At 51.7% G+C, this 26700-nt stretch overlaps 2 protein-coding genes across 2 annotated transcripts in view; both read left to right on the top strand.

The window, feature by feature from the left end:
• The first annotated feature begins 790 nt into the window (after positions 1-790).
• Positions 791-11247, top strand: pex11b (peroxisomal biogenesis factor 11 beta). The gene is made up of 4 exons (XM_060820714.1): positions 791-970; positions 6149-6264; positions 8359-8560; positions 9979-11247. Exons 1-4 carry the CDS (start codon positions 915-917, stop codon positions 10355-10357), a joined length of 753 nt encoding a protein of 250 aa, XP_060676697.1. The 5' UTR covers positions 791-914; the 3' UTR covers positions 10358-11247.
• Positions 11248-12776: 1529 nt separating this feature from the next.
• The window catches only part of LOC132805566 (uncharacterized), a 48445-nt gene continuing 34521 nt past the window's right edge, over positions 12777-26700 (top strand). The window contains exons 1-5 of the mRNA XM_060820693.1: positions 12777-12859; positions 14542-14592; positions 18153-18351; positions 24059-24141; positions 25665-25917. Of these exons, the coding sequence (XP_060676676.1) occupies positions 14557-14592; positions 18153-18351; positions 24059-24141; positions 25665-25917 (571 nt within the window). The 5' untranslated portion in view covers positions 12777-12859; positions 14542-14556. The remainder of the gene's footprint in view (positions 12860-14541; positions 14593-18152; positions 18352-24058; positions 24142-25664; positions 25918-26700) is intronic.

Below are 26700 nucleotides of genomic sequence, written 5' to 3'. Positions count from 1 at the left end.
GAGGCTGAGGAGTGACTTTATTGAGGTTTACAAAATCATGAGGGGCATGGGTAGGGTAAATAGATAAGGTTTTTGTCTTGGGTGGGGGAGTCCAGAACTAGAGGGCATAGGTTTAGAGTGAGAAGGGAAAGATTTAGGAGCAACTTTTTTCATGCAGAGGGTGGTGAATGCATGGAAAGAGCTTCCACAGGAAGTGGTGGACACTAGTACAATTACAACATTTAAAAGGCATCTGGATGGTTATATGAATAGGAAGAGCTTAGAGTGACACTGGCTAAGTGCTGGTAAATGGGACTAGATTAGGTTAGGATAACAGGGCAGCATGGACAAGTTAGACTGACGAGTCTGTTTCCGTGCTGTATGACACTAAATGGCAACCAGATTAATGCAGGATATTTGGTCGGCATGGACGAGCTGGACTGAAGGGTCTGCTTCTGTGCTGTACATCTCTATGACTCAAAATGGAACTAGATTAATTTAGAGTATCAGGTCAACATGGACGAGGTGGACCCAAGGGTCTGTTTCCGTGCCGTACGTCTCTATGCACAACCACCTGAAGGAGCAGCACTCCGAAAACACGTGCTTCCAAATAAACCTGTTGGACTATAACCTGGCGATTGTGTGGCTTTCAACTTTGCACATGCCCAGTCCAACAAGAGCATCTCCAAATCATGACCACATCTGTATGACCCTTGATGGGCTGAATGGCACCTTGGTGGGTGGTGTCACGTGACTTTCAGCCCGCAGACCGCCGTCTGACGTCAGAGCACGAAAGGCAGCCCCGCATTGGCTGATTCTATGACACGTGACCAGCCTCCGCCGCTGCCAGCGGCCATGTTGTCGGCTGCGCGCCGCTGAGGCGACCCCGAAACAATACATATAAATACATCACTATTTCTCCATTTCTCAGCGCCATGGATTCCTGGGTGCGCTTCACGGCGCAGAGCCAGGGCAGGGAGCGTATCTTCAGGTAACCCCCCCTCGATTCGACACCGGCCGCAGCCGAGGGTTTTCCTCCTCCGGCGCATCCAAGCCTGATGGCGGCCGCGGGAGCCACGCCCTCGAGCGCACGCAAATGGTCGGCGTTGCCGACTTCCGGCCGAGCACCCCGCTCCCTATTGGGCGTGGCGCTGTCGCTCAATCGTGCCGGCCACGCCCCCCTTCCCGGATCCGATCGAGTTTGTGTGAGAGCGCGCGGACACTACAACAACAACTTGTCCACTTGCAGCCCTGGCCACAAGACTCCCAGCAGAACTGCGGCTGCTGTGAAGGCCTGAGACAGCAAACAGTGCTGGCTGGAGAAACTCTGCAGTGTCATGGAGCCAAAGGTCTGGAGTCTGAAGAGAGCCATCAGAAAGAGCAAGAGGAGTTGGCCATGAGACCATAAGGAGAAAGTGAGACCTGCAGATGCTGGAGAAGTCAGAGTCAAAGAGTGTGGTGCTGGAAAAGCATCATTCCTGATGAAGGGCCTATGCCCGAAACGTCGAATTTCCTGTTCCTTGGATGCTGCCTGACCTGCTGCGCTTTAAGGGCGGCACGGTGGCACAGTGGTTAGCACTGCTGTCTCACAGCGCCAGAGACCTGGGTTCAATTCCCGACTCAGGCAACTGACTGTGTGGAGTTTGCACATTCTCCCCGTGTCTGCGTGGGTTTCCTCCGGGTGCTCCGGTTTCCTCCCACAGTCCAAAGATGTGCGGGTCAGGTGAATTGGCCATGCTAAATTGCCCGTAGTGTTAGGCAAAGGGGTAAATGTAGGGGTATGGGTGGGTTGCGCTTCGGCGGGTCGGTGTGGACTTGTTGGGCCGAAGGGCCTGTTTCCACACTGTAAGTAATCTAATCTAATCTAATTTAAAAAAACCAGCAACACATTTTCAGCTCTGATCTCCAGCATCTGCAGACCTCACATTTTACTGGAAAAGCACGGCAAGTCATGCCAAATCCGAGGAGCAGGAGAGTTGACATTCCGGGCATGAACTATTCATCAGGACCGTCGACTCTTCTGCTCCTCAGAGGCTGCCTGACCTGCTGCGCTTTTCCCGCACAACACCTTTTAACTCAACATAAGATTGGAAGACATCGGAGCCAAAATTAGAGCATTGAGTCTGCTCCGCCTTTTTTTTAGATTAGATTACTTACAGTGTGGAAACAGGCCCTTCGGCCCAACAAGTCCACACCGACCCGCCGAAGCGCAACCCACCCATACCCCTACATTTATCTCTTACCTAACACGATGGACAATTTAGCATGGCCAATTCACCTGACCCGCATATCTTTGGGCTGTGGGAGGAAACCCATGCAGACACGGGGAGAACGTGCAAACTCCACACAGTCGCCTGAGGCAGGAATTGAACCTGGGTCTCTGGCGCTGTGAGGCAGCAGTGCTAACCACTGTGCTGTCCATTTGATCATGGATGATAGGTTTCTCACCCATATTTTCCTGCTTTCTCAATGTAACCTTTGAGCTTACCTATCTGTGTTTTAAATGACTTCTATGGCAATGAATTCCACAAATTCACCACTCTCTGGCTAAAGACGTTTCTCCTTGCCTCCATTCTCCTTCCCTTTAATCTAAGGCTGTACCTTTGGGTCCTTGTCTCTCCTGCCAATGAAAACATCTTCCCAACATACACAGGGACTAGTTTGTGTGCGGAATGAACTTCCAGATGAAATGGTGCATGTAGTTATAGTTACAATGTTTAAAAGACATTTAGATAAGTACATGTATCAGAAATGTTTGGAGGAACATGGGCCAAGCGCAGCCAAGTGGGACTAGTTTAGTTTGGGATTATAGTCAGCATGGACTGGTTGGACCGAAGGATCTGTTTATCTGCTGCATAACTCGAGAGCCTGAATTTCTAGTTGTTTAGAAGTTGGCTTCTGGTAGCCACTGTTTTTCCCCACACAAAGATTTCTCCCTCGGGACTGCGGAGGAGACTCAGTGCAAGCTGGAGGTATCACACTTTCTCTTCCACTTGGGAACCCAGCAGCTTTCAGGACACTATCAAGCTCAACAGTTTTAGGGCCTGAGCACCCTCTTCCATGTCCTTTACCCACTACCCACAGCCTAGGCACTGTCTGGACAGGAGTTGATTTGAGCACAGCCAACCCAGTTTTGCCAACTCATTGTCCTTGTTATCAGCTTTTCTCCTTCCCTGACTTATTATCAACCTTGGTGGGCGGCACGGTGGCACAGTGGTTAGCACTGCTGCCTCACAGCGCCTGTAGACCCGGGTTCAATTCCCGACTCAGGCGACTGACTGTGTGGAGTTTGCACGTTCTCCCCGTGTCTGCGTGGGTTTCCTCCGGGTGCTCCGGTTTCCTCCCACAATCACAAAGATGTGTGGGTCAGGTGAATTGGCCAAGCTAAATTGCCCATAGTGTTAGGTAAGGGGTAAATGTAGGGGTATGGGTGGGTTGCGCTTCGGCGGGTCGGTGTGGACTTGTTGGGCCGAAGGGCCTGTTTCCACACTGTAAGTCTAATCTAATCTATGTCTACCTAACTGTCTTGCTTTCTAGCTCCGTATGTACTCATTGACCCAGCTCTCTCAGAAATTCCTCCTCCTCTCAGTCTTAAATTGCCTCCCATTTATTCTGAGAATATGCCCTCTGCTCCAAGAGTGTTCCATGAGAGATTCTCATTTTCGCAGCATTTATCCTGTCATGCCCATAAGAATTGTATATGTTTCAATGCGATCACCCCTCTTTCAGCTGTACAAGATATTGTTTGGAATTCTACATTCAATTCTGGTGTTCCTGATATAGGAATGGTGTTCCTGATATAGGAATGATGTTCTGAAAATGGTGCAGAAAAAATTTACAAGAATGTTGCCAGAGTTGGAGAGGCTGAATAGGCTGGAGCTATTTTCCCTTAGTACTGGAGGCTAAGGGGTGACCTTATAACGGTTTATAAGATCATGAGGAGCATGAATGTGATGCAAAGCCAAAGGTACAGGAGTCTAAAACTAGAGGGCATAGGTTTAAGGTTAGAGTGAAAAGATTTAAAAGGGATCTAAGGGGCAACTTTTTCACACAGAGGGTGATACGTGTATGGAATGAGCTGCCTGAGGAAGTGGTGGAGGCTGGTACAATTACAACATTCAAAAAACCTGTGGGTGGGTGCATGAATAGGAAGGGTTTAGAGGGACTTGGGCCAAATGCTGGCAAATGGAACTAGATAATTTAGTGCCATGGACGAGTTGGGCCAAAGGGTCTGTTTCTGTGCTATACCACTCTATGATTGTAAACTCCAGTAGGGAGAGACCCTGTTTAGTCTTTGCCCCTGAGACAATCCCTCCATACCAGGGCCGTATGCTTTTCACTGTACTCTAATTCTAATTCTAAATTCCTGGTTAACTTCTGTGAACTTTCTCCAGTTAATAATATTTTTACTTAAACAAAACATTGATGCGTTTCCCGCTTGCATTTTCCCTCATTTGTTTTGTTCTTTAACAAGCAGGCGTTGAAATAGTTTGCAGTAAGACTGGGGCACTGTCCCCATTTTGTACATCTCCCCTTTAACATTTCAAGAAGATTTCCCACTACCAGTTTTTAATTTTCTTACATTCTTTCCTAGGTTTTAGATGAGCAGTCATTAAAGTAATTTGCAGCTTATACCTATACACTCTGGAGACGATCTAATGACAAGATGCTAAAAGGGATTGACAAAGTAGATGTGGAGAGGATGTTTCCTCATCCACAATCTAGAAGGAGCGGTCATAGTTTTAGGATAAGGGGCAGCAGATTTAAAGCAGAGATGATGAGAAATTGTGTGGAATTCACAGCCCCATAGTGTGGCGGAATGCTGGGGCACTGAATAAATTCAAGGTGATAGACCGATTTTTTTAATTGAAGGTTGAGGGCAATGGAGAGCAAGTGAGAAAGTGGAGTTAAGCATGATCACATCAAATGGCTAAGCAGGCTGGAGGGGTTGAATGGCCTCCTCTTGTCCCTAGTTCTTAGGTTCTCGAGTTTTGGATCAACAGACTGGACCCTGCTGTCATTTAGTATCACTGTCACTGATGGCTTGTAAACGTTCCTGATGAAGGGCTTATGCCGAAAGTGTCGACTCTCCTGCTCCTCGGATGCTGTCTGACCTGCTGTGCTTTTCCAGAGACACACTTTTTTCGACTCTGATCGTCCAGCATCTTCAGTCCTCGGTTTCTCTTCGTAATCCCGAAACTCAGGCTAATGCTTTGGGGAACGTTGGTTTCAACCCCACTATGGCAGATAGAATGCAAGACTAGAGAAGACAATGAAAGCACTGCCCGCTGTTACATATAGCCATCCTGTTCAGTACGCCACATGGTCAGTGGTTAGGACTGCGACCTCACAGCGGCAGGGACCCGAATTCAATTCCACCATCAGGTGACTGTATGTATGGAGTTTGTACACTTCCCCCCCCCCCCCCCTCCAGCATCTGTGTGGATTTCCTCAGGGTGCTCCAATTTTCTCCCACAGTCCATAGATGTACAGCTTAGGGTGGATTGGCTATGCAAAATTGCCCCACAGTGCCCAGGGATTTGCCGGTTAGAGTGGCTTGGCCACGCTAAATTGCCCATAGTGTCCAGGGATTTGAAGGCTAACTGAATTAGCCATGGGAAATGCAGGGATGGGTCTGGCTGGCATGTTCTGCATAGAGTCGGTGTCCCCTCAATGGGCCGAGTGGCCTGCTTCCACACTGCCAGGATTCTATTAATGTCCTTTAGGGAAGGGAAATCTGCTGCCCTGACCTCCATGTAACTCCAAGCCCACAGCCAAGTGGTTGAATCTTAATTGTCCCCTGGGTAACAAATACTGGCATAGACAGTAAACCATAAACGAACAAAAATAACCAGTAAACTCAAAGCCAAACAAGGCACTCTCTCCACATTTGGCCAAAATTAAATGTTCTCAAGAAGGATTACACCCAAAACATTGACTCCTCCACCTCCTGATGCTCCTTGGCGCGCTGTGTTCTTCCAGCCTCCTGTTTGTCTACTTTGGATTCCGGCATCTGCCGTACGTTTCATCTCTCACCGCAGTTATGTGTTCAGCTGTCTCGAGTGGGACTCGAGGGGAGTGGGGTGGGACGAAGAGCGGGGAACGTTGCTGGAGGCTGTTGCGGAGAGCAGGGCGAGAACGTGACCCGCTTTCGTTGTCTGTCTTTCAGAGCTGCTCAGTATGCCTCTGCTTTAATTGCTTACTCGCTGCAAAGAAGTGGAGCGAGCCCGGAGCTGGTCATCCACATCAAACAACTGGAGGCGCATTTGAGTTTGGGACGCAAGTGTGAGTACACCAATCAGAACATCACACCTTGCCACATCTCTCTCTTAATCACCTCCGTTCTGGCATGTGTCTCACACTCGGGAATGTTCTATTCTGTTGATTCCAATGGGACCATATTGTAGCCATGACAGGCATTGGATACAGAGAAAAACTCCCTCGAGATTGTCACCATTGAACAATGGCTCAGTGGTCAGCACTGCTGCCTCACGTTGCCAAGGACCCAGGTTCGATTCCACTCTCAGGCAATAGTCTGTGTGGAGTTTGCACATTCTCCCCGTGTCTGTGTGGGTTTCCTCTGAGTGCTCCGGTTTCCTCCCACAGTCCAAAGATGTGCAGGTTAGGGTGGATTGGCCATGCTAAATTGTCCCATAGTGCCCAGGGATGTGCAGGTTAGGGTGGATTGGCCATGCTAAATTGTCCCGTAGTGCCCAGGGATGTGCAGGTTAGGGTGGATTGGCCATGCTAAATTGTCCAGTAATGTCCAGGGATGTGCGGGTTAGATGGGTCAGCCATGGGAAATGCAGGGTTACAGGGATAGAGTAGGGAGGTGAGTCCAGGTGGGATGCTCTTTAGAGGTTCGATATGGGACAAATGGCCTGATTCCACATTGTAGGTATTGTATTGTATGAAACTCTCAGCACAGAGTAAAGCTCCCTAAACTCTTTAAAGTAAAGCTTTTGTGACTCCTTTAAAAGCAAAGTAAAGTTTCTTCAATACTGTCACCTCAAACACTCCCAGGACAGGCAGAGCATGGGGTTAGATACAGAGTGAAGCTTCCTCTACTCTTAAAGTTAAAAGTCACCCTGTTAAAGTGAAAGTAAAGCATCCTCATCACTGTCCCCATCAAACATTGTCAAGATAGTACAGCACAGGGTTAAATTCAGAATAATCTACTCTTTTAAATTGAAGGTAAAATACCCTCGGCTCTGTCCCTATCAGCACTCTTAAGATGGGACCACAGAGAGGGTTAGATACAGTGTAAAACTCATTCGAGACTGGTCCCATCAAACACAGCCAGGATAGATACAGCACAAGCTTAGATCACAGTTCTACTCTATTAAACTGAAAGTAAAGTTCCATCTACTCTTTTAAACAGAAAATAGAGCTATCATCATTCTGTCCCCATCGAACATTCCCAGGTCAGATCCAGCACAGGGTTAGGTACAGAGTAATGCTTCCTCAACACTGTCCCCATCAAAATTCCCAGAGAAAGTAAAGCATGGAGTTAGACACAAAGTACAGATCGGTTGAAACAGTTTTATCTCTGAGTCAATCCCCATTCCAGGGTCTTGAGCCCACAATTCAGCTCAACATTGCCAGTGCCAGGACTGAGGGAGCACGGCACTGTCGGAGGGTCAGCGCTGAGGGAGCGGGCACTGTCGGAGGGTCAGCGCTGAGGGAGCGGGCACTGTTGGAGGGTCAGCGCTGAGGGAGCGGGCACTGTCGGAGGGTCAGCGCTGAGGGAGCGAGCACTGTCGGAAGGTCAGCGCAGAGGGAACAAACACTGTCGGAGGGTCAGCGCTGAGGGTGCATGGCACTCCCCGAGGGTCAGTGCTGAGGGTCAGCGCTGAGGGAGCGTGGCACTGTCGGAGGGTCAGCGCTGAGGGAGCGTGGCACTCTCCGAGGGTCAGTGCTGAGGGAGCACTGCACTGTCGGAGGGTCAGCTGCTGAGAGAGTGGACACTGTCGTAGGATCAGCACTGAGGGAGCCGGGACTGTTTGAGTCAGCGCTGAGGCATTTCCGGAGATATGACTTTTCAAATGGGTCGTTAAACCGAGGCCTTAGCTGCCCTGTCAGGTGGGTGTTGAAGAATCCATGGCGACTGTTGGAAGAAGTAAGAGAGTGGGCCTTGCTCCCAGTGCCCAGGAGGCCAGGACTTTTCAGTTGACGTCCTTAAGAAAGGCTGATGTGGGTCACTTTCATGTTGCTGACTGTGGGATCTTGAGGTGCATAAATATTTCTTCTCTTTCCTTTGAGGGGATGGGGAAAGAAAAGGTTCCTTGAGCCTGCGCAGGGCATTGGCAGGTGCTACACTAACGTGACCGGGGAGGGGGGAGGGCACACATTGATCTTTCCTTCTCCTCCACTTCCCAGTGTTCCGGTTGGGGAACTCGGCCGAAGCCTTGGAAGCTGCCAAGCGGGCCATCCACCTGTCGGACCTGGTGCTGCGGTTCTGCATCACGGTCAGCCACCTGAACCGGGCCATGTACCTGGGCTGCGACAACCTGCTGTGGGCCGGCAAGGTGGGGCTGGCCACCAAGCTGGACCAGGACAAGTGGAGTCAGCGCTCGTTCAGGTAGGCCTGTCCCCCCCCCCCCACCCCCACCGCAAGCTCGTCTCCCTTTCGCAGCGTCTTGTCGGCACCTCCTTACCCCTCCCCTGCCCCCCACACCACCTCGTGTCAACGTCTGTGGAAGAACGGTCCACTCGCATGCTCACATCGTCGTTTTACTCCCCATCCATTGCTGAGGTCTTAGGTCCTACCACCCCACCCCACCCCCACCCAAATTTCCTTTCTCCCCTCCCCCCATCAATAAGTCCTGCTAGACCACACCATCCTCCCCGTTAGACGAGGGGGTGTCTGTGATAATAAATGTGGCGATGGAAAAGCACAGCTGGTCAGGCAGCATCCAAGGAGCAGAAGAGTCGACGTTTCAAGCTTAAGTTCTTCATCAGGAAGGTGGGGGGGCTGAGAGATAAATGGGAGGGGGTGGGTTTGAGGGGTGGGAGAAGGTAGCTAGGAATGCAATGGGCAGATGAAGGTGGGGGTGAAGGTAATAGGTCGGGGTGGAGTGGATAGGTGGGAAGGAAGATGGACAGTTCAAGAAGCCGATGCCGATTTGGAAGGTTGGCTCCAGAGTTGGTGGGGGAGGGGAAATGGGGAAACTGGTGAAATCGACATTGTTCCCGTGTAGTCGGGTGGAAGATATGGGGTTCTTCCTCCGCCATCACCATCACCCCCCCCCGTCCCATCTTCATCTACCTATCACATTCCCAGCTACCCTCCCTGCCCCCATCCCACCCCCTTCCATTTATCTCTCAGCCTGCTTGGGTTCCCCCCCCGTATTCCTAATGAAGAGCTTATGTTCAAAACGTCGACTCTCCTGCTCCCCAGATGCTGCCTGCTAATGGTTTTGGTCACCCGGTTATAGGAAAGACATGGTTAAACTGGGAAGAGTACAAAGAGGCTTTACGAGGATGTTGCCAGGATTATAGGCCTGAGTTACAAGGAGAGGTTAGCCAAGGAATCCTTGGAATGATGGGTGACCTTATTGAGGCGCATAAAATCATGAGGGGCATAGATAGGATGAATGCTTATAGTCTTTTTTTCCCCCCCCCAGGGATGGGGAATCAAAAACTAGGTTTAAGGTGAGAGAGGAAAGATTTAAGAAGGAGCCAAGGGGCAAAACTACTTCAGGCAGAGAGCGGGCTGCCAGAGAAAGTGGGGGAGGCATTAAGGACAGCAAAATTTAAAAAAAACATTTGGTTCGGTACATGGATAGGCAAGAGGGACATGGACTAAAAGCGGGTAATTGGAACAAGCTGGGTGGGCCAGCATGGAGCAGTGTGGGCCGAATGGCCTGCTTCCACGCTGCCTCTGACTGCCTCCGAAGTCCGGTCTGTCGTTCATTGGATCGGTGGGGTTGAGAGGTGTTTGCAGGGTTCTGACCTCCCTGTCTCCTCTCTCTCTCTCTCTATCCTTTCCCTCCCCAGGTACTACCTGTTTGCACTCATCATGAACCTGAGCCGCGACGCCTACGAGATCGCGGCGCTGGTGCAGCGGGAGGCGCGGACCCGGAGCAAGGTGGGCGCCGAGCAGGACGGCAGCGGCGGGACGCCCTCCGGAGCCGGCGCCGCCGCCGCCCTGCTGGCCGGCAGCCTGCGGGCGCGGCTGGGGCTGCTCTGCCACGTGCTGAAGGCCAACCCGCCGCTGCTCCTGGACGTGCTGAAGAACTGCTGCGACCTGTTCATCCCCCTGGACCGGCTGGGCCTGCTCAAGACCAGCCCCGGCATGGTGGCCTTCTGCGGGCTCTCATCGTCCGTCCTCTCGATCCTCACCATTTCCCAGCCCTGGCTGAAACTGAAGCCGTGACGGAGTCGTGGGGAGCCGGGCCCCCCCCACCTCCACCTGACTGAGGGGACAGTAAAAGGCTCCATTTTCTTTCTGTTGCTAATAAAAACTGATTCGCCCCTGCTATGCCGGCCAGCAGAGGCAGGATGGGAGAGGTGCGTGCGGCTGCCAGAAAGCAAAGTCTTGTGTATTTAGCCAACGGCCAACACGATCCGCTGGCTCAAGAGAGCGGGCAGGCAGAATCTGCTGACTCAGCAAAGTGACCAGCTGCCTCGACCCAAAGGCAGAGCGACCGACAGGATCCGCTGACTCAGCAGGAAATGCCTGGCGAATTCTGCTGACTCGGCGATAAACACGACCCGCCGTATCCGACTGATTGATTGAACAAAGCAGAAGCTCTGGGCCTGGGCACGACGGAGCCCGTGACTCCTGTGCCTCGTCGCTGATCAGGAACACGCGATGCCCCTGCCCCCACAACCCCTCCCCCTCCCCCCACCCAAAAAAAAAGCTCACCGGGTCGTAGCCCTCAGGTTGGCGAGGCCCAGAGAGTAGCTTTGTCACATGGCAGCTTGAACATGTTGCATGAGGGGCTCAGCCAGCCATCTGTACTCCAGCCTGTTGTCCCTCCCTGCCTTACTACCCCAGTGACCTGCGGCTGTTTTGACCTCCACAAACGTTGCACGTTCCCTCCCCTTTACCCCTCCACCTGCTACATTCCTGCACCCAAGGCACGGGCATCGATGAACGCTCGCCAGGAAAGGTGGTGCCTCTTGGACCTTAGCGATCGCTCTCTCTGTCAGAACGCGGGTTCCATCTGTGCGTGAGCCTCCTCACAATCCAACGCTCGTTTCGGTTTCTGTTTCCTGGGGCAAGGTTTTAAAAGAAAGCTGAATAAAAGGAATGTTGCAGCACGTGTGTTTTTGAGAGAATGTTCTGAAGTGCTTTTCCAGCACAGGGAGGTTTTTAACTGTACCAGAGGAGGTACGGCAACCATATGCCCACAGTAAGCTGCCACAAACCAGCATTGAGATAGTGAACCACACCTTCCATTTCTCACCGGTGTGACAGCATATGAGGCACAGTGGTTAGCACTGCTGCCTCACAGCACCAGGGTCCCAGGTTCAATACAGCCTCAGGTGACTGTGTGGAGTTTGCACATTCTCCCCGTGTCTGCGTGGGTTTCCTCCGGTTTCCTCCCACAGTCCAAAGATGTGCAGGTCAGGGTGAATTGGCCAGGCTAAATTTGCCCATAGTGTTAGATGCATTAGTCAGAGAGAAATGGGTCTGGGTGGGTTACTCTTCAGAGGGTCGGTGTGGACTGGCTGGGCCGAAGGGCCTGTTTTCACACTGTAGGGAATCTAATCTAAATGTTGGCTATAATGCGTACCCCCCTCCACCTCTGCACTGTCAGAGATTTGGCACTAATGGAACACCACCCTGACCCTCCGACAGTGTTACGCACCCTCAGCAGTGAGACTCTGACAGGAGGCACTCACTCTCAGTACTCCAGCCAACTCTGACAGTGCAACAGTCACTCAGTACTGACATTCCAAGAGTGAGGCACCCCTTTAGCGCTGACCCTTTGACAGAGCCCACTCCCTTGGTGCTGACCCTCTGACAGCACCCGCTCCTTCGGCGTAGACCCTCCGACAGTGCCCGCTCCCTCAGTGCTGGCCCTCCAACTGTGTCCGCTCACTCACTGCTGACCCTCTGGCAGTGCCTGTTCCCTCAGTGCTGACCCTCTGACAGCGCCTGCTCCTTTTGCACTAACCCCCTGACAGTGCCCGCTCCTTCAGTGCTGTCCCTCTGACAGTGCCCGCTCCCTCAGAACTGACCCTCTGCCAGTGCCCACTCTGTCAGGACTGAATCTCTGACAACACCCGCTCCCTCAGCACTGACCCTCCGACAGTGCCCGCTCCTTCAGCACTGACCCTCCGACAGTGCAGTGCTCTCTCAGCACCAGCTCTGCCTGCCCTGACCTAGATTAAGTCAGAGCTTCCACCTTCTATGACCTCCTCACTCAGTAGCGAGACTGCTCCTCAGCTGCCACTTGCGTAAGGATCATGTGTAGCTCAGCCCAGGGCAACAAAACCCTTTCTGTTTTCCTTCCAAGACCAAGATAATCTGTATACAGCCATATTCAACTTAAACCCTGAACGGAATGTACAAGCCGACAAGGGGAGGTCAAATTTGGGGAAAAATTTGGGTTAATGGGAGTGCAGGAACCTGTGACTGGTTCGATCAGTACTATTTGTTCTATCCCTGATGGATTGAAGCACTTATGAGTGGAATTTTTTGCAAACACTTCACCAAGTTTCCTATCAGACGGTGTCCGACCAATCCTCGAGCTGAGTTTGGTTTGACGGGCAGGAGGTCTCGCCCAGCTGCCAGTCCTTCACGGGGTGACGCTTGCCTCGGTGTTAGTTAGTCCTCCGAGTTTAACCGAGCGTCTTCACTCGCCGATCCAGAGGTTTGAGAGTGCGTGGATCACTTTGGGACCAGCTCCCCCACTGAACACAATCGGTAAGTTTGTATCCTAGTTCCCTCCAGCAGTTTTTCACCTCTTCGAACGCTGACACTTGCCTCCCCCCCCCCCCCCCCCCCAATCATCTGTCTCCCCTCTCAATCCTCAAACTTTCAACTTAACACTGGATGAACGGCTGAGGAAGAAGGCTAATAGAGGAAACAGTAAGCAGGGGGATGAGTGGGGTTCATTGGATCATAGCGGTATAATGGGCTGAATGGCTTGCTATGATATGACATTCATTTCAGCCCCATCTCCTGCTGAATCCCACATTTACGTCTCCGTAATCGCTGGGCATGTCTTTTCCTCTTCACTCCCAGCTGGTCACATCTCCTTTCACCTTCTGTAGCCTGGAGGACGTTCAGAATACTCCTGCCCATATTGTTCCAGACCCTGTTTCCCTGTCACTCACCCCACCCCTGCCTCGATCGCTGATCGCCACTGGCTTCCAGTCAGGCAGCCTCACCGTTTTAAACTTTTCACTCACATTTTCAAAAACTACGGGCCCCTGCAGCGCCTCCCTATCTCTGTCACCCCCTCCAGCCCCTACACCCCCTCCCTATCTCGGTCACCTCCTCCAGCCCCCTACACCCCCTCCCTATCTCTGTCACCCTCTCCAGCCCCCTACACCCCCTCCCTATCTCTGTCACCCCCTCCAGCCCCCTACACCCCCTCCCTATCTCTGTCACCCTCTCCAGCCCCCTACACCCCCTCCCTATCTCGGTCACCTCCTCCAGCCCCCTACACCTCCTCCCTATCTCTGTCACCCCCTCCAGCCCCCTACACCCCCTCCTTATCTCCGTCACCTCCTCCAGCCCCCTACATCTCTTTCCTATCTCTGTCACCTCTTCCAGCCCCCTACACTCCCTCCTTATCTCTGATACCTCCTCCAGCCCCCTACACCCCCTCCTTATCTCCATCACCTCCTCCAGCCTCCTACAACCCCTCCCTACCTCTGATATCTCCTCCAGCCCCTACACCCCTGCCCTATCTCTGATACCTCCTCCAGCCCCCTACACCCCTTCCTTATATCCGTCACCTCTTCCAGCCCCCTACACCCCCTCATTACCTCTGATACCTCCTCCAGCCCCTACACCCCCTCCCTATCTCTGATACCTCCTCCAGTCCCCTACACCCCCTCCCTATCCCTGTCACCTCCTCCACCCCTACACCCCCTCCCTATCTCTGTCACCACCTCCAATCCCCTACACCCCCTCCCTATCTCCGTCACCTCCTCCAGATGAGCAAGAATATCCTCTCTCCGAGGGGAGTGAGTCTGTGGACTTCTTTACCACAGAGGGTTTCAAGGGTGGGTCAGTGATTGAGTATATTCAAGGGCTGAGAGCAAGAGATTTTTAATCAGGAAGGGAATCGAGTTGGGGGAAAGAGGTAGGGAAGTGGGCTTTGAAGATTATTGGATCAGCCACGATCCCATTGATTGGTGGGTCAGGCTCAATTGGCCAAATGACTCACATCTTGCAGTCTGCCCTGTGAAGGGGAGTGGGCACCAGTGTGCACAGATGCAGCAAGCGCTCTCATGTCATCTCCTCGAGGGGCGGCAAGGTTTGGCAGTGGCGAAAGGAAGCCTTGCTAGCCGGCTTCTGTCTGACGTGGAAGGGGCAGGTTTGTGTAAGAATACGGCCGTGGCAGTTTAATCTCTAACAAGGTCTTGTGCTTACAGCCCCGTGTTGCCACGATGACAGCGAGTAGACCGACGAGCAGAGCGGCTCAGGTATGGCTGTATCCTCCCGCCTCACCCCGACTACCACAGACGGGGTTCATGTCCACACGTACACTTTAAACATGTTATGAGGAGAATGCATTGAAACATGGGGTGGGGAGGACGCTGGATGAATGCCTGAGGAGGGAAGCAATTGAACGACAAGTTGATGGAGCAATGTGGGAGGAGGGTGATGTGGAGCTAAGATACGAGGGTTGGTTCTGGTGAGACATAAGAAAGAGGCCCTTCGGCCCATTGTGTCTGTGTCAGTCAATAAACATTGGTCTGTACTAATCCCATTTTCCAACACTTGCCCCATATTCTATAGCTCATCTTAATGCTTCTTAAATGTTTTGAGTGTCCTGGTCTCTATCTCCCTTTCAGGCAATGAGTTCCACTTACCTATCACCCTCCCCATTCCTCTGGATAATTTTTTTCTTCTTCACATCCCCTCTATACCTCACCCTGCTTACGTTGAAACCATGGTCCCTGGTTATTGAGCTCTCTACTTCAGGGGAGGAGATGTTTATCCCTATCTACACTGCCCATGTCCCTCAAAACAGGGACAGCACAGAGTTAGATGCACAGTAAAGCCTCTTCCATATTGTCCTCCATCAAACACTCCCAGGACAGATACAGTACAGGGTTAGATACAGAGTAAAGCTCCCTCTACACTGTCCCTCCATCAAACACTCCCAGGACAGGGACAGCACGGGGTTAGATACAGAGTAAAGCTCCCTGTACAGTGTCCCACCATCAAACACTCCCAGGACAGGGACAGCACAGGGTTAGATACAGAGTAAAGCTCCCTCTACACTGTCCCTCCATCAAACACTCCCAGGACAGGGACAGCACGGGGTTAGATACAGAGTAAAGCTCCCTCTACACTGTCCCCCCCATCAAACACTCCCAGGACAGGGACAGCACGGAGTTAGATACAGAGTAAAGCTCCCTCTACACTGTCCCCCCCATCAAACACTCCCAGGACAGATACAGCACAGGGTTAAGTACAGAATAAAGCTCCCTCTACATCCTGGAAAAGCGCAGCAGGTCAGGCAGCATCCAAGGAACAGGAAATTCGACGTTTCGGGCATAAGCCCTTCATCAGGAATGAGGAAAGTGTGCCCAGCAACACATTTTCAGCTCTGATGCTCCAGCATCTGCAGACCTCACTTTTTCCCTCTACATCCTTCCAAGGGAGATGGTGACATCTGAATTCAATTTTTAAAAAACCTGAAAGAGAAAGCTAATCTGTGGGGCCCTGTTGTGGCACAGTGGTAGTGTCCTTATCTCTGAATGGAGAGGACCATGTTCAAGTCCCACTTGCTCCACAGCGCTGAAGAGGTTGGTTAGAAAAATAAGTTAAAATTTTTTCAAAATCTGTGGGGCCCTATTGTGACACAGTGGGTATGTCCCTACCTGTGGACAGAGAGGCCTGGGTTCAAGTCCTCATCGATCCAATGGTGTCTAATGACATTTCTGAACAGGTTGATTAAAAAATGGAAGTTAAAATAAAACTAATCTGTCGGGCCCTCTTCTGTCCCAGTGGTAGTGTCTGCATCTCTGGGCTTTGGAGGCCTGGATTCAAGTCCCGCCTGTTCCAGTGGTGTCTACTAACATTTCTGAACAGGTCGATTGGAAAGCATAAGCATATTGGCCAACATTTAAGCTCTGTCAAAAATCATTAAAATCCCATCTGGTTCACTTAAGGGAAGGAAATCTGTCACCCTTACCTGGTCTGACCCACACGTGACTCCAGACACTCAGGCAAGTGGCGAACTGCCCTGTGGCACAGTGGTTAGTACTGTTGTCTCACAGCGCCTGAGACCCGGGTTCAATTCCCGACTCAGGCGACTGTCTGTGTGGAGTTTGCACGTTCTCCCCGTGTCTGCGTGGGTTTCCTCCGGGTGCTCCGGTTTCCTCCCACAGTCCAAAGATGTGCGGGTCACACGAATTGGCCATGCTAAATTGCCCGTAGTGTTAGGTAAGGGGTAAATGTAGGGGTATGGGTGGGTTGCGCTTCGGCGGGTCGGTGTGGACGTGTTGGGCCGAAGGGCCTGTTTCCACACTGTAAGTAATCTAATCTAATCTAATCAAAACTGGAGTCAACAGGAATTGGGGTAAAATCTGCCCTAGCTGGAGTCACATCTGAAAAGAAGGAAGATGGTTGCATTTGTTGGAGGTCAGTCATCTCAGCTCCAGGAGTTTCTCAGGGGAGTGTCCTAGTCCTAACCACCTTCAGCCGCTTCATCAATGACCTTCCCTCCATTGTAAGATCTTGACGCATTCAGTGGTGTTACCATCACTGAATTCCCCTGCTATCAACATCCTGTTCTAGTTACCGTTAACCAGAAACTGAACTGAACCTGACGCTGCAGTAGAATGAGATCTGTCAGGCAGCACGTGGAGGAACGTAACAAAATTGACACCCTTTCCTGAAGGTTACCCTTCGTCTACCTTTTCAAACAGAAGGTAAATGTCTCTTGACACTGTCCTCCATCATACACTCTTAGGGCAGGGTTAGATACAGAGTAAAGCTGCCTCTACACTGTCCCCCCTCAAACACTCCTAGGACAGGGACAGCACGGGGTTAGATACAGAGTAAAGCTGCCTCTACACTATCCCCCCATCAAACACTCCTAGGACAGGGACAGCATGGGGTTAGATACAGAGTAAAGCTCCCTCTACACTGTCCCCCCATCAAACACTCCCAGGACAGGGACAGCACGGGGTTAGATACAGAATAAAGCTGCCTCTACATTGTCCCCCCCATCAAACACTCCCAGGGACAGGGACAGCACGGGGTTAGGTACAGAGTAAAGCTCCCTCTACACTGTCCCCCCATCAAACACTCTCAGGAACAGGGACTATGCCCGAACGTCAAATCTCCTGCTCCTTGGATGCTGCCTGACCTGCTGCGCTTTTCCAGCAACACAATTTCAGCTCTGATCTCCAGCATCTGCAGTCCTCACTTTCTCCTAGGACGAGGACAGCACAGGGTTAGATTCAGAGCAAAGCTCTTTCTACAGGAACAGACAGGGTTAGATACAGAGTAAAGCTCCCTCTACACTGCCCCCATTAAACACCCCCAGGACAGGGACAGCACAGAGTTAGATGCAGAGTAAAGCTCCCTCTACACTGTCTCCCCCGCCTTTATACGCTCCCACAACAGGGACAGCACAGGGTTAGAAACAGAGTAAAGCTCCCTCTATACTGTCCCCCCATCAAATACTCCCAGGACAGGGACATCATGGGGTTAGATACAGAGTAAAGCTCCAATTCTCACTACCCCCTCCACTTTAGTTGAGACCAGTGGCCTAGAGGAGTCTACCACGTGCAAATCTCAACCCCACTAGTGTTTGTACATGAGGCCTGAAGACGTTTGGAGGGTGGCTACAGCACCACCATTGGTGAAAGAGTGTAATTACAGCGTGACATGTTTACATAGGAAATCTCTGTTGACAGTAGAATACCACAACAGTAAACCACAGCTTGCAGAGAGAGGGTTGGACTCCTCATATCCGGCTGTTACTGATTGTTGGTTGGCTTTTCCCTGCCCCTCATCCTTTCAGCCTAACATCATCTGGAGGGTCAGAATGCTTCCTCTGGTGAACTCGGCCTCCCAGGTTCTGCTGACTACTTACTCTGATGTCAAGAGGACTAACTGGCTGACCTCTACACTCTGCAACGTGGTGGAGACGAGCGCAAGAATGGCAACAGGACAGGTAGCGAGGAGAGCCAAGCCATTCCTCCACCTTTTTGAATCCCAACGTGAGTTTCAGCGTACAGAATGGGGTTTTGAATGGCGTCCTCAAATACTGCCACTCCCTCTGCATCTCTGCCTCAGGGGGGATATAACCTCAGTGGGTTGGTGCTGAGGGAGTGCTGCACTGTCAAAGGATCAGCACTGAGGGAGCTCCAACAATCAGCGATCCCTCAGCACTCGCCCTCCAACAATCAGCGTTCCCTCAGCACTGACCCTCCAACAATCAGTGATCCCTCAGCACTCACCCTCCAACAATCAGTGATCCCTCAGCACTGACCCTCCAACAATCAGCGATCCCTCAGCACTCACCCTCCAACAATCAGTGATCCCTCAGCACTGACCCTCCAACAATCAGTGATCCCTCAGCACTCACCCTCCAACAATTAGCGATCCCTCAGCACTTACCCTCCAGCAATCAGCGTTCCCTCAGCACTGACTCTCCAACAATCAGTGATCCCTCAGCACTGACCCTCCAACAATCAGTGATCCCTCAGCACTGACCCTCCAACAATCAGTGCTCCCTCAGCACTCACCCTCCAACAATCAGTGATCCCTCAGCACTGACCCTCCAACAATCAGTGTTCCCTCAGTACTGACCCTCCAACAATCAGTGTTCCCTCAGCGCTGACTCTCCAACAATCAGCGATCCCTCAGCACTGACCCTCCAACAATCAGCGATCCCTCAGCACTCACCCTCCAACAATCAGTGTTCCCTCAGCGCTGACTCTCCAACAATCAGCGATCCCTCAGCACTCACCCTCCAACAATCAGTGATCTCTCAGCACTCACCTTCCGTCAATCAGCATTCCCTCAGCGCTGACCCTCCAACAATCAGTGATCCCTCAGCGCTCACCCTCCAACAATCAGTGATCCCTCAGCACTTACCCTCCAACAATCAGTGTTCCCTCAGCGCTCACCCTCCAACAATCAGTGATCCCTCAGCACTGACCCTCCAACAATCAGCAATCCCTCAGCACTCACCCTCCAACAATCAGTGATCCCTCAGCACTGACCCTCCAACAGTGATCCCTCAGCACTTACCCTCCAACAATCAGTGTTCCCTCAGCGCTCACCCTCCAACAATCAGCGATCCCTCAGCACTCACCCTCCAACAATCAGTGATCCCTCAGCCCTGACCCTCCAACAATCAGTGATCCCTCAGCACTTACCCTCCAACAATCAGTGTTCCCTCAGCGCTCACCCTCCAACAATCAGCGATCCCTCAGCACTCACCCTCCAACAATCAGTGATCCCTCAGCCCTGACCCTCCAACAATCAGTGATCTTTCAGCACTGACCCTCCAACAATCAGCATTCCCTAAGCACTGACCCTCCAACAATCAGGGTTCCCTAAGCACTGACCCTCCAACAATCAGTGATCCCTCAGCACTGACCCTCCAACAATCAGCGATCCCTCAGCACTGACCCTCCAACAATCAGCGATCCCTCAGCGCTGACCCTCCAACAATCAGTGTTCCCCCAGCGCTGACCCTCTGAGGGTGATGGAACTCACAGTATTCTGCCTCAGAGGGAGAGCGCTAATACTGAACCACAGCTGGCACCTCAAGTGTAGGTCCCTCTTTGCACCTCATCCTCCTTTTATGAGTGAGTAAACTTCTCCAGACTCTGTCAAGCAACAGTTAACCGTATTAACCCAGTTTTAATCTACAAAAACAGTAAACAAACTTTAAACTGTGTCTGGGACACAATCATCTCCATTGAGATGAACGGTCACATGTAACGAGAGCTTGTGGCTGGAAATTTTTCACGACCCCTAGTGTCTTTAAACAGCTCATTAATCCGTCTCACTCGTTCACACCCGATTACAGAACAGTACGTTCAAGTCATCCAGGCTTGTGGGATTTGGCTGAAAGATGGAGTTCAGTCAGCAGTGTGGTGTTTACAGGACAAAACATTTGAGTACCCTGTTTGCCTCGTGGATCAACGACAAACTCAGTCCTTCGATCCTACCCCGCAGTTCAATATGTTCGTTTTGTCAAATTATTCTTGCCTGCGTCTGAATTAATCCTTCATTGTTCTTCGATTCCCTCACTGATAAAAAAAAACCTTGAATATCTTTAATGACCTAGTCTCAACAGCCCTGTGCAGTAACAAATTTCAAAGATTCACTCCCCTTGGAGAGGAGACGTTCCCCCTCATCCCTGTCATCAGTAAGGAGACCCGTTACTCTGAGATGATGCTCCCCTTGTCCTGGACTCTTCCTCACAAGGGGAGACAATATCTCTTCCGTTGAGTCCTCTGAGAATCTTGTATGTTTCTATTAATTTGCCTTTCATTCTTCTAAACTCCAATGAGTACAGGCCTCAACCTTTCCTCATCGGACAGTCCCTCTATCCCTGGGATCAGCTGAGCAAACCTTCTCTGGACTGCCTCCAGTCTATCCTTCCTTAGAGACGGGGCCCCAAAACCCTTCAGAGTAATCCAGCCGCGGTCTGACTAATGTCTTTTACAGTCTTAGCAAAACCTACTCCTATCTGTTCCCACATTCCTTTGGCAATAAAAAGTGCATTTATCATCCCTGTTATCTGCTGAACTTGGATGCGATCCATGGATGAGGAGTCCCAAATCCCTCTCTTCCATGGCTTTCCGCAGTCTTTCTCCATTGAATGAGTATCCAGCTCCCCTGTTCTTCCCGCCGACATTCTATCATTTTTCCACATTATATAGGCAGCTCCAAAGGCCTCATTTTAAGGTGAGAGAAGAAACATTTAAGATGGAACCTGAGGGACAACTTTTCCTCACAGAGAGGTCGGTGCGTGTGTGTGCAATGAACTACCAGAGGCAGTGGTAGGTGCAGGTACACTCACAACGTTTAAAAGACGTTGGGACAGGTACGTGGATAGGAAAGGTCTGGAGGAATATGGGCCATGTGCAGGCAGGCGGGGCTAGTTTAGCTTGGTCAGCATGGATGTGTGGGACCGAAGGGTCTGCTTCCATGCTGTCTATGTAGCTACGACGATTCCGCATGTCTGGCCCTCTTTCGCAAATGAGAGAGAGGCGGGAAGACTAAGAGTGTACGTCAGAGAAACTCTATTGATTCAGCGCAATTCCTTGCAATGCCAAAAATAGTCAAAGAATGCATCTATCGTGCATTGAAGACAGATGCTTGTCTTTTTTCTTTGTTCGGGTTTAAGGGTAGATTCATCCTGACCGCAGAACTGCTGGAAGCCATGGAATCGCTAAGTGGTGGAACATCTAGATCACTGGACTTGATACTGGGACAGGAGGAGACTATTTAGCCTCTGCAGTCTGTTCAACAGAGGACCTGCGTCTTAACCCCATCTAACCAACCTAAACACCCGCCCCCCCGAACCCAACAAGATAATCTACCTCCCCCCGCCTTGCGATTCCCTGTTGATACCCCATCCCTTCCCAACACTTCCCCAAATATTTTTTGAGGCCCGCGCTCTTGTAAAAGGTTCAATCTCCGCTGTTGGATGGAGAGCCACATTCTGAGGTGGTGAGGGTGGGGGGAGGAGGGGGCGGAGGTGAATGGGTCTCACCACGATCCCTTGGGCGAGGCCCCAAAAACGAACCCAAAGCGATGTGCGCGGTTATCCCGCTGCCGTGCGTGCAGAATGGCCGCCCAGTTTGTCCGGGCGTCTCCGAGTCCTTCAGTCGTCTTAAACCCTTCAACAAGGTGGCCCATTAATCCGCAACAGGACAACACATGACCAGTGTGTGTGTGTGAGAGATAGAGACCTGTCTTCAGATTGCAGTCTCGCCTGGGTGTTGGGAGCCATCCAGCCCCCTCCAGCCTCCTCCGCCATTTAATGCCATCACGGCTGACCATCCAACTCAGTTCCCCACCACCACCCCAACCCTGCTTTCTCCCCTTCATAACCAAATCCAATTCCTGAAGACCACTCAATGTTTCGGCTCCAATCACTTTGTGTGTCGGAGAATCCCACAGGTTCCCCCGCTGTCTGGGTGAAGACATTCCTCCCTGTTCTCAATACTACCCCGTCTCCTTTAGCCTGTGACCCCCCCCCCCCCCCCCCCCGGTTCTGGACTTCCCCTAGTTATTAGGAACATCTTTTCTGTGTTCACCTTGTCCAGTCCTGTCCGAATTTTCCAGATTTCTATGAGATACCCCCTCATTCTCCTAAACTCCAGCGCACGTTGTCCTCGCCAATCCAGTCTCCCTTCATACATCACTCCCGCCATCCTGAGAATCAGTCTGAGAAACCCTCCTTCTGTAGCTATGTGCATGCTGAGCAACTTGACCTCCACACCCCTTCTGTGGTAGCGAATTCCACAGGCTGGCCAGTCTCTGGGTGCAAACATTCTCCGGATCTCAGACAGGATTCTTAAGGGAGGACTGGAGATCAGAGCCGAGAGTGTGGTGCTGGAAAAAGCACAGCAGGTCATCCGAGGAGCAGGAGAATCGACATTTCGGGCATAAGCCCTTCTTCAGGAACTGAAACTCAATTCTCCTGCTTCCTCCGAGGCTGCCTGACCTGCTGTGCTTTTCCAGCGCCACACTCTCGACCCAGGATTCTGCAGGGGCTTGGCAGAGTCAATGCTGAGAGAATGTTTTCCCCCTCCTGGGAGAGCCTAGGACCAGAGAGCACAGTCTCAGAGCAAGGGGCAACCAACTTAAGACCAAGATAAAGGGGGATTTTCTTCTCTGACGTTTGAGTGTCTCTGGAAGACCCGTCCATAAAGAATTCTGAGGAGGCCATGCCCTAGTGGTATTATCAGTGGACTGTTAATCCAGAGACCCAGGTAGGGTTCAGAAAAGATTGACAAGGATGCTGCCAGGGTTGGAGGGTTTGTGCTATAGGGAGAGGCTGAACAGACTGGGGCTGTTTTCCCTGGAGCGTCGGAGGCTGAGGTGACCTTATAGAGGTTTATAAAATCATGGGGGGGGGGGGGTGGGCATTGATAGGGTAAATAGGCAACATCTTTTCCCTGGGGTGGGGGAGTCCAGCATTAGAGGGGCATAGGTTTAGGGTGAACGGGGAAAGATATAAAAGTGAGCTAAGAGGCAACTTTTTCCACACAGAGGGTGGTACGTGCTTGGAATGAGCTGCCAGAGGAAGTGGTGGAGGCTGGTACAATGACATTTAAAAGGGATCTGGATGAGTATCTGAATAGGAAGGGTTTAGAGGGATATGGATTAAGTGCTGGCAAATGGGACTAGATTAGGTTAGGATATCTGGTGGGCACGGATGAGTTGGACCGAAGGGTCTGTTCCCGTGTTGTACACCTCTATGACTTTCATGTTTTGGGGGACCTGAATTTCAATTCATTCACGGCAGATGAATTCAATGAGGTAAAAAAAAAATCTCAGGTGTAATAATGACCATGAATCTATTGTCGATTGAACCCATCTGATTCACCAATGCCCTGTAGGGAAGGAAACCACCAACGTGACTCCACGCTCACAACCAACATTTGAGATAGGCAATAAATGCTTGCCTAGTGTGAGTGAATAAGCAAGGAAGAGGCATCGTGTATATTTAAGGCTGGGTTATATAGATTCTGTAGGGGTGTCAGGTGGGTGGGCGGGGGAGGGGGGACACTGACCATGAGGAGTGTCAGATCGGCCATGATCCATCCCAGTGAATTTGCATGGCACCCTTTCCCCGGGGTCATCTCTCCCTCCTGAATCCTGGCACCCTAATTTAGCAAAGGGGGTTTAGGATTATTTTATGCTCGATGTTGACTGCTTGCTCTGTCCCGATAGTTGCGACGGTCAATACCTTTGCCTCGAAAAGACTGGACAAGTTGGAGGAGGAGTTCCCAATCCTGCAGCTATCGATAGACGAGGTACGTGGAACAGTGTCCTCTCTTTTAAATTTCCATCTCGTGTCTGTCCTTTTCCTCCCTCCAACTAACGCACCCAGCACAGTGGGGGAGGGGGGCCACTGGATGACTTTACAACAGAGGAATCCTGGCCGGTTTCCCATCCCATTCCCTCCTTCCATGGCGCCAGAACACTGAAGTCATTCACACCACCCTCTGCTGTCCAGAGGGCACGGATTGACATCTGAATAGCACCAGCAAGCCCACCTCCCATTCAAGGATGGGTTTACGACTGGATCCATCAGAAAACCCATCCACCCTAACGGGGTATTGCTCTGATCCAGCAGGAATTACTCTAATCCAGTGGGAATTGCTCTCCTCCAGCAGGAACTGCTCTCATCCAGTGGGAATGTGATTCACATCCAGCGAGAAGGATTCACATCTCGCGGGAATGACTCTAATCCATGGGACTTGCTGTCATCCAATGGGAAAAGTTAATTAGTGGGAAGACTAGGAAAAGTGTCATCCGGTGGGAATGATTCTAATCCAGCAGAAATGACATACGTCCAGCGGGAGTGACTCTAATCCAGTGGCAATTACTCTCAACCAATGGGAAAAATTGTAATTAGTGGGAATGATTCTCATCAACTGGGAAGACTCATCTGGTGGGAATGATTGTAGATTAGATTCCCTACAGTGTGGGAACAGGCCCTTTGGCCCAACAAGTCCACACCGCTCCTCCGAAGGGAAACCCACCCAGACTCATTCCCCTACACCTAATACTACGGGCAATTTATCATGGTCAATTCACCTAACCTGCACATCTTTGGATCATGGGAAGAAACCAGAGCAGACCCGGAGAGAATGTGCAAACTCCACACAGACAGTTGCCTGAGGTGGGAATTGAACCCAGATCCCTGGAGCTGTGAGGCAGCAGTGCTAACCACTGAGCCACCGTGCTGCCCCAATGGGAATGGCTCTCAGCCACTAGGGAACACTGTACTGCAGCAGGAAAGACTGCAATGTAGTGGGAATGATTCTCATCCACTGGGAATGACTCTAATCCAGTGGGAATGACTCTCATTCAATATGAATTACTCTCATCCCATGACAAATACAGTGGGAATAACCTGCATCCACTAGGAAAGAATGTAATCCAGTGGGAATGGCTCTCATCAAATGACTACGACTGCATCCAGTGGGAATAACTCTAACCTTTGGGAAATGATTCAAATCCAGCGGTAAAGACAACAATTTAGTGGGAATGACTGGAATCCAATGGGAATCACTTTAACCTAATGGGCTGCATTCTAAACCAGCAGGCATTCCCAGGCAAGGAGCAGATATCCAGTCCTACTGAGGGGAAAGGGGATGTAGTCTTAGCGGAAGGGGTGGGGTTCCAAGGGATCTGACCAGACAGTGGATGGTAGTGGGTGCCAGTCAGTGGTACCCATTCTGGTGAGGAGTGAGGGGAGGCAGTGTGCAACTGAGACCTTCTCGCCTCATCCTCAACCCCAACCCGCTCTCCCATCTCCTTTTGCCACCAGGTGTCCTTCCACCTCAGGGAATCCTGGACGCTGACCCTGGACAACGCGCAGGAGCGCCTGAGCGAGGAGACGGAGAGGCTGAGGGCGAGGAGTGGTGCCCTGGTGGAGAAGACGCGGATGGTCATGGCGGGTCAAGCCGCGGCCTTCTTGACCACCAGGGTAGGCCAACTGATGGTTGCCAGTGGAGACACCTGGGTGCGGCTAATGGAGGAGACCCTGGACCGGTACCTACCGGACCAAGAGGACAACTGCGGTGAGTGGCTACCCTGACCCTTCTCAATGCATTCACGTAGCGGCCCCAACCCCGCCACTACCCCACGCTGTCAAGGGAACACCTCAGGCATTTTAGTGGGGGATACAACCAGACACAGTCTGACCTCAAGCCAGACATTGAGGCCAGAGGCTCAGCTGACCCCAGCATCAAGACAGCAAGACGACTGCAGTCACACAGCTCAGTCCGAAGCGCCCCTCCTCAATGTTTATGGTACTGTGCTGTAATCCTCTACACCCGCTCCCTATCCCTGTCACCCCCTCCAGCCCCTAAACACCCTACCCATTTCAGTCAGCCCCTCCAGCCCCTACACACCCTCCCCATCTCTGTCACCTCCTCCAGCGCCCTCCACCCCCTCCCTATCTCTGTCACCCCCTCCAGCCCCCTACATCCCCTCCCTATCTCTGTCACCTCCTCCAGCACCCTTCACCCCCTCCTTATCTGTTACCCCTTCCCTATTTTTGTCACCCCCTCCAGCACCCTACACCTCCTCCCTATCTCTGTCACCTCTACCAGCCACTACACCCCCTCCCTATCTCCATCACCCCCTCCAGCGCCCTACACTCACTCCCTAACTGTGTCACCTCCTCCATCCCCTACATCCCTCCCTATCTCTGTCACCCCCTCCAGCCCCTACACCCCCTCCCTATCTCTGTCACCTTCTTCAGTCCCTTCACCCCCTCCCTATCTCTGTCACCCCCTCCAGCTCCTACACCCCATCCCTATCTCTGCCACCCCCTCCAGCCCCCTACACCCCCTCCCTAT

The sequence above is a fragment of the Hemiscyllium ocellatum genome, chromosome 50, assembly GCF_020745735.1.
Source record: "Hemiscyllium ocellatum isolate sHemOce1 chromosome 50, sHemOce1.pat.X.cur, whole genome shotgun sequence".
Taxonomy (NCBI): Eukaryota; Metazoa; Chordata; class Chondrichthyes; order Orectolobiformes; family Hemiscylliidae; genus Hemiscyllium; species Hemiscyllium ocellatum.
The sequence above is the reverse complement of the archived record's forward strand: the minus strand, read 5'-3'. Positions and strand labels throughout refer to the sequence as shown.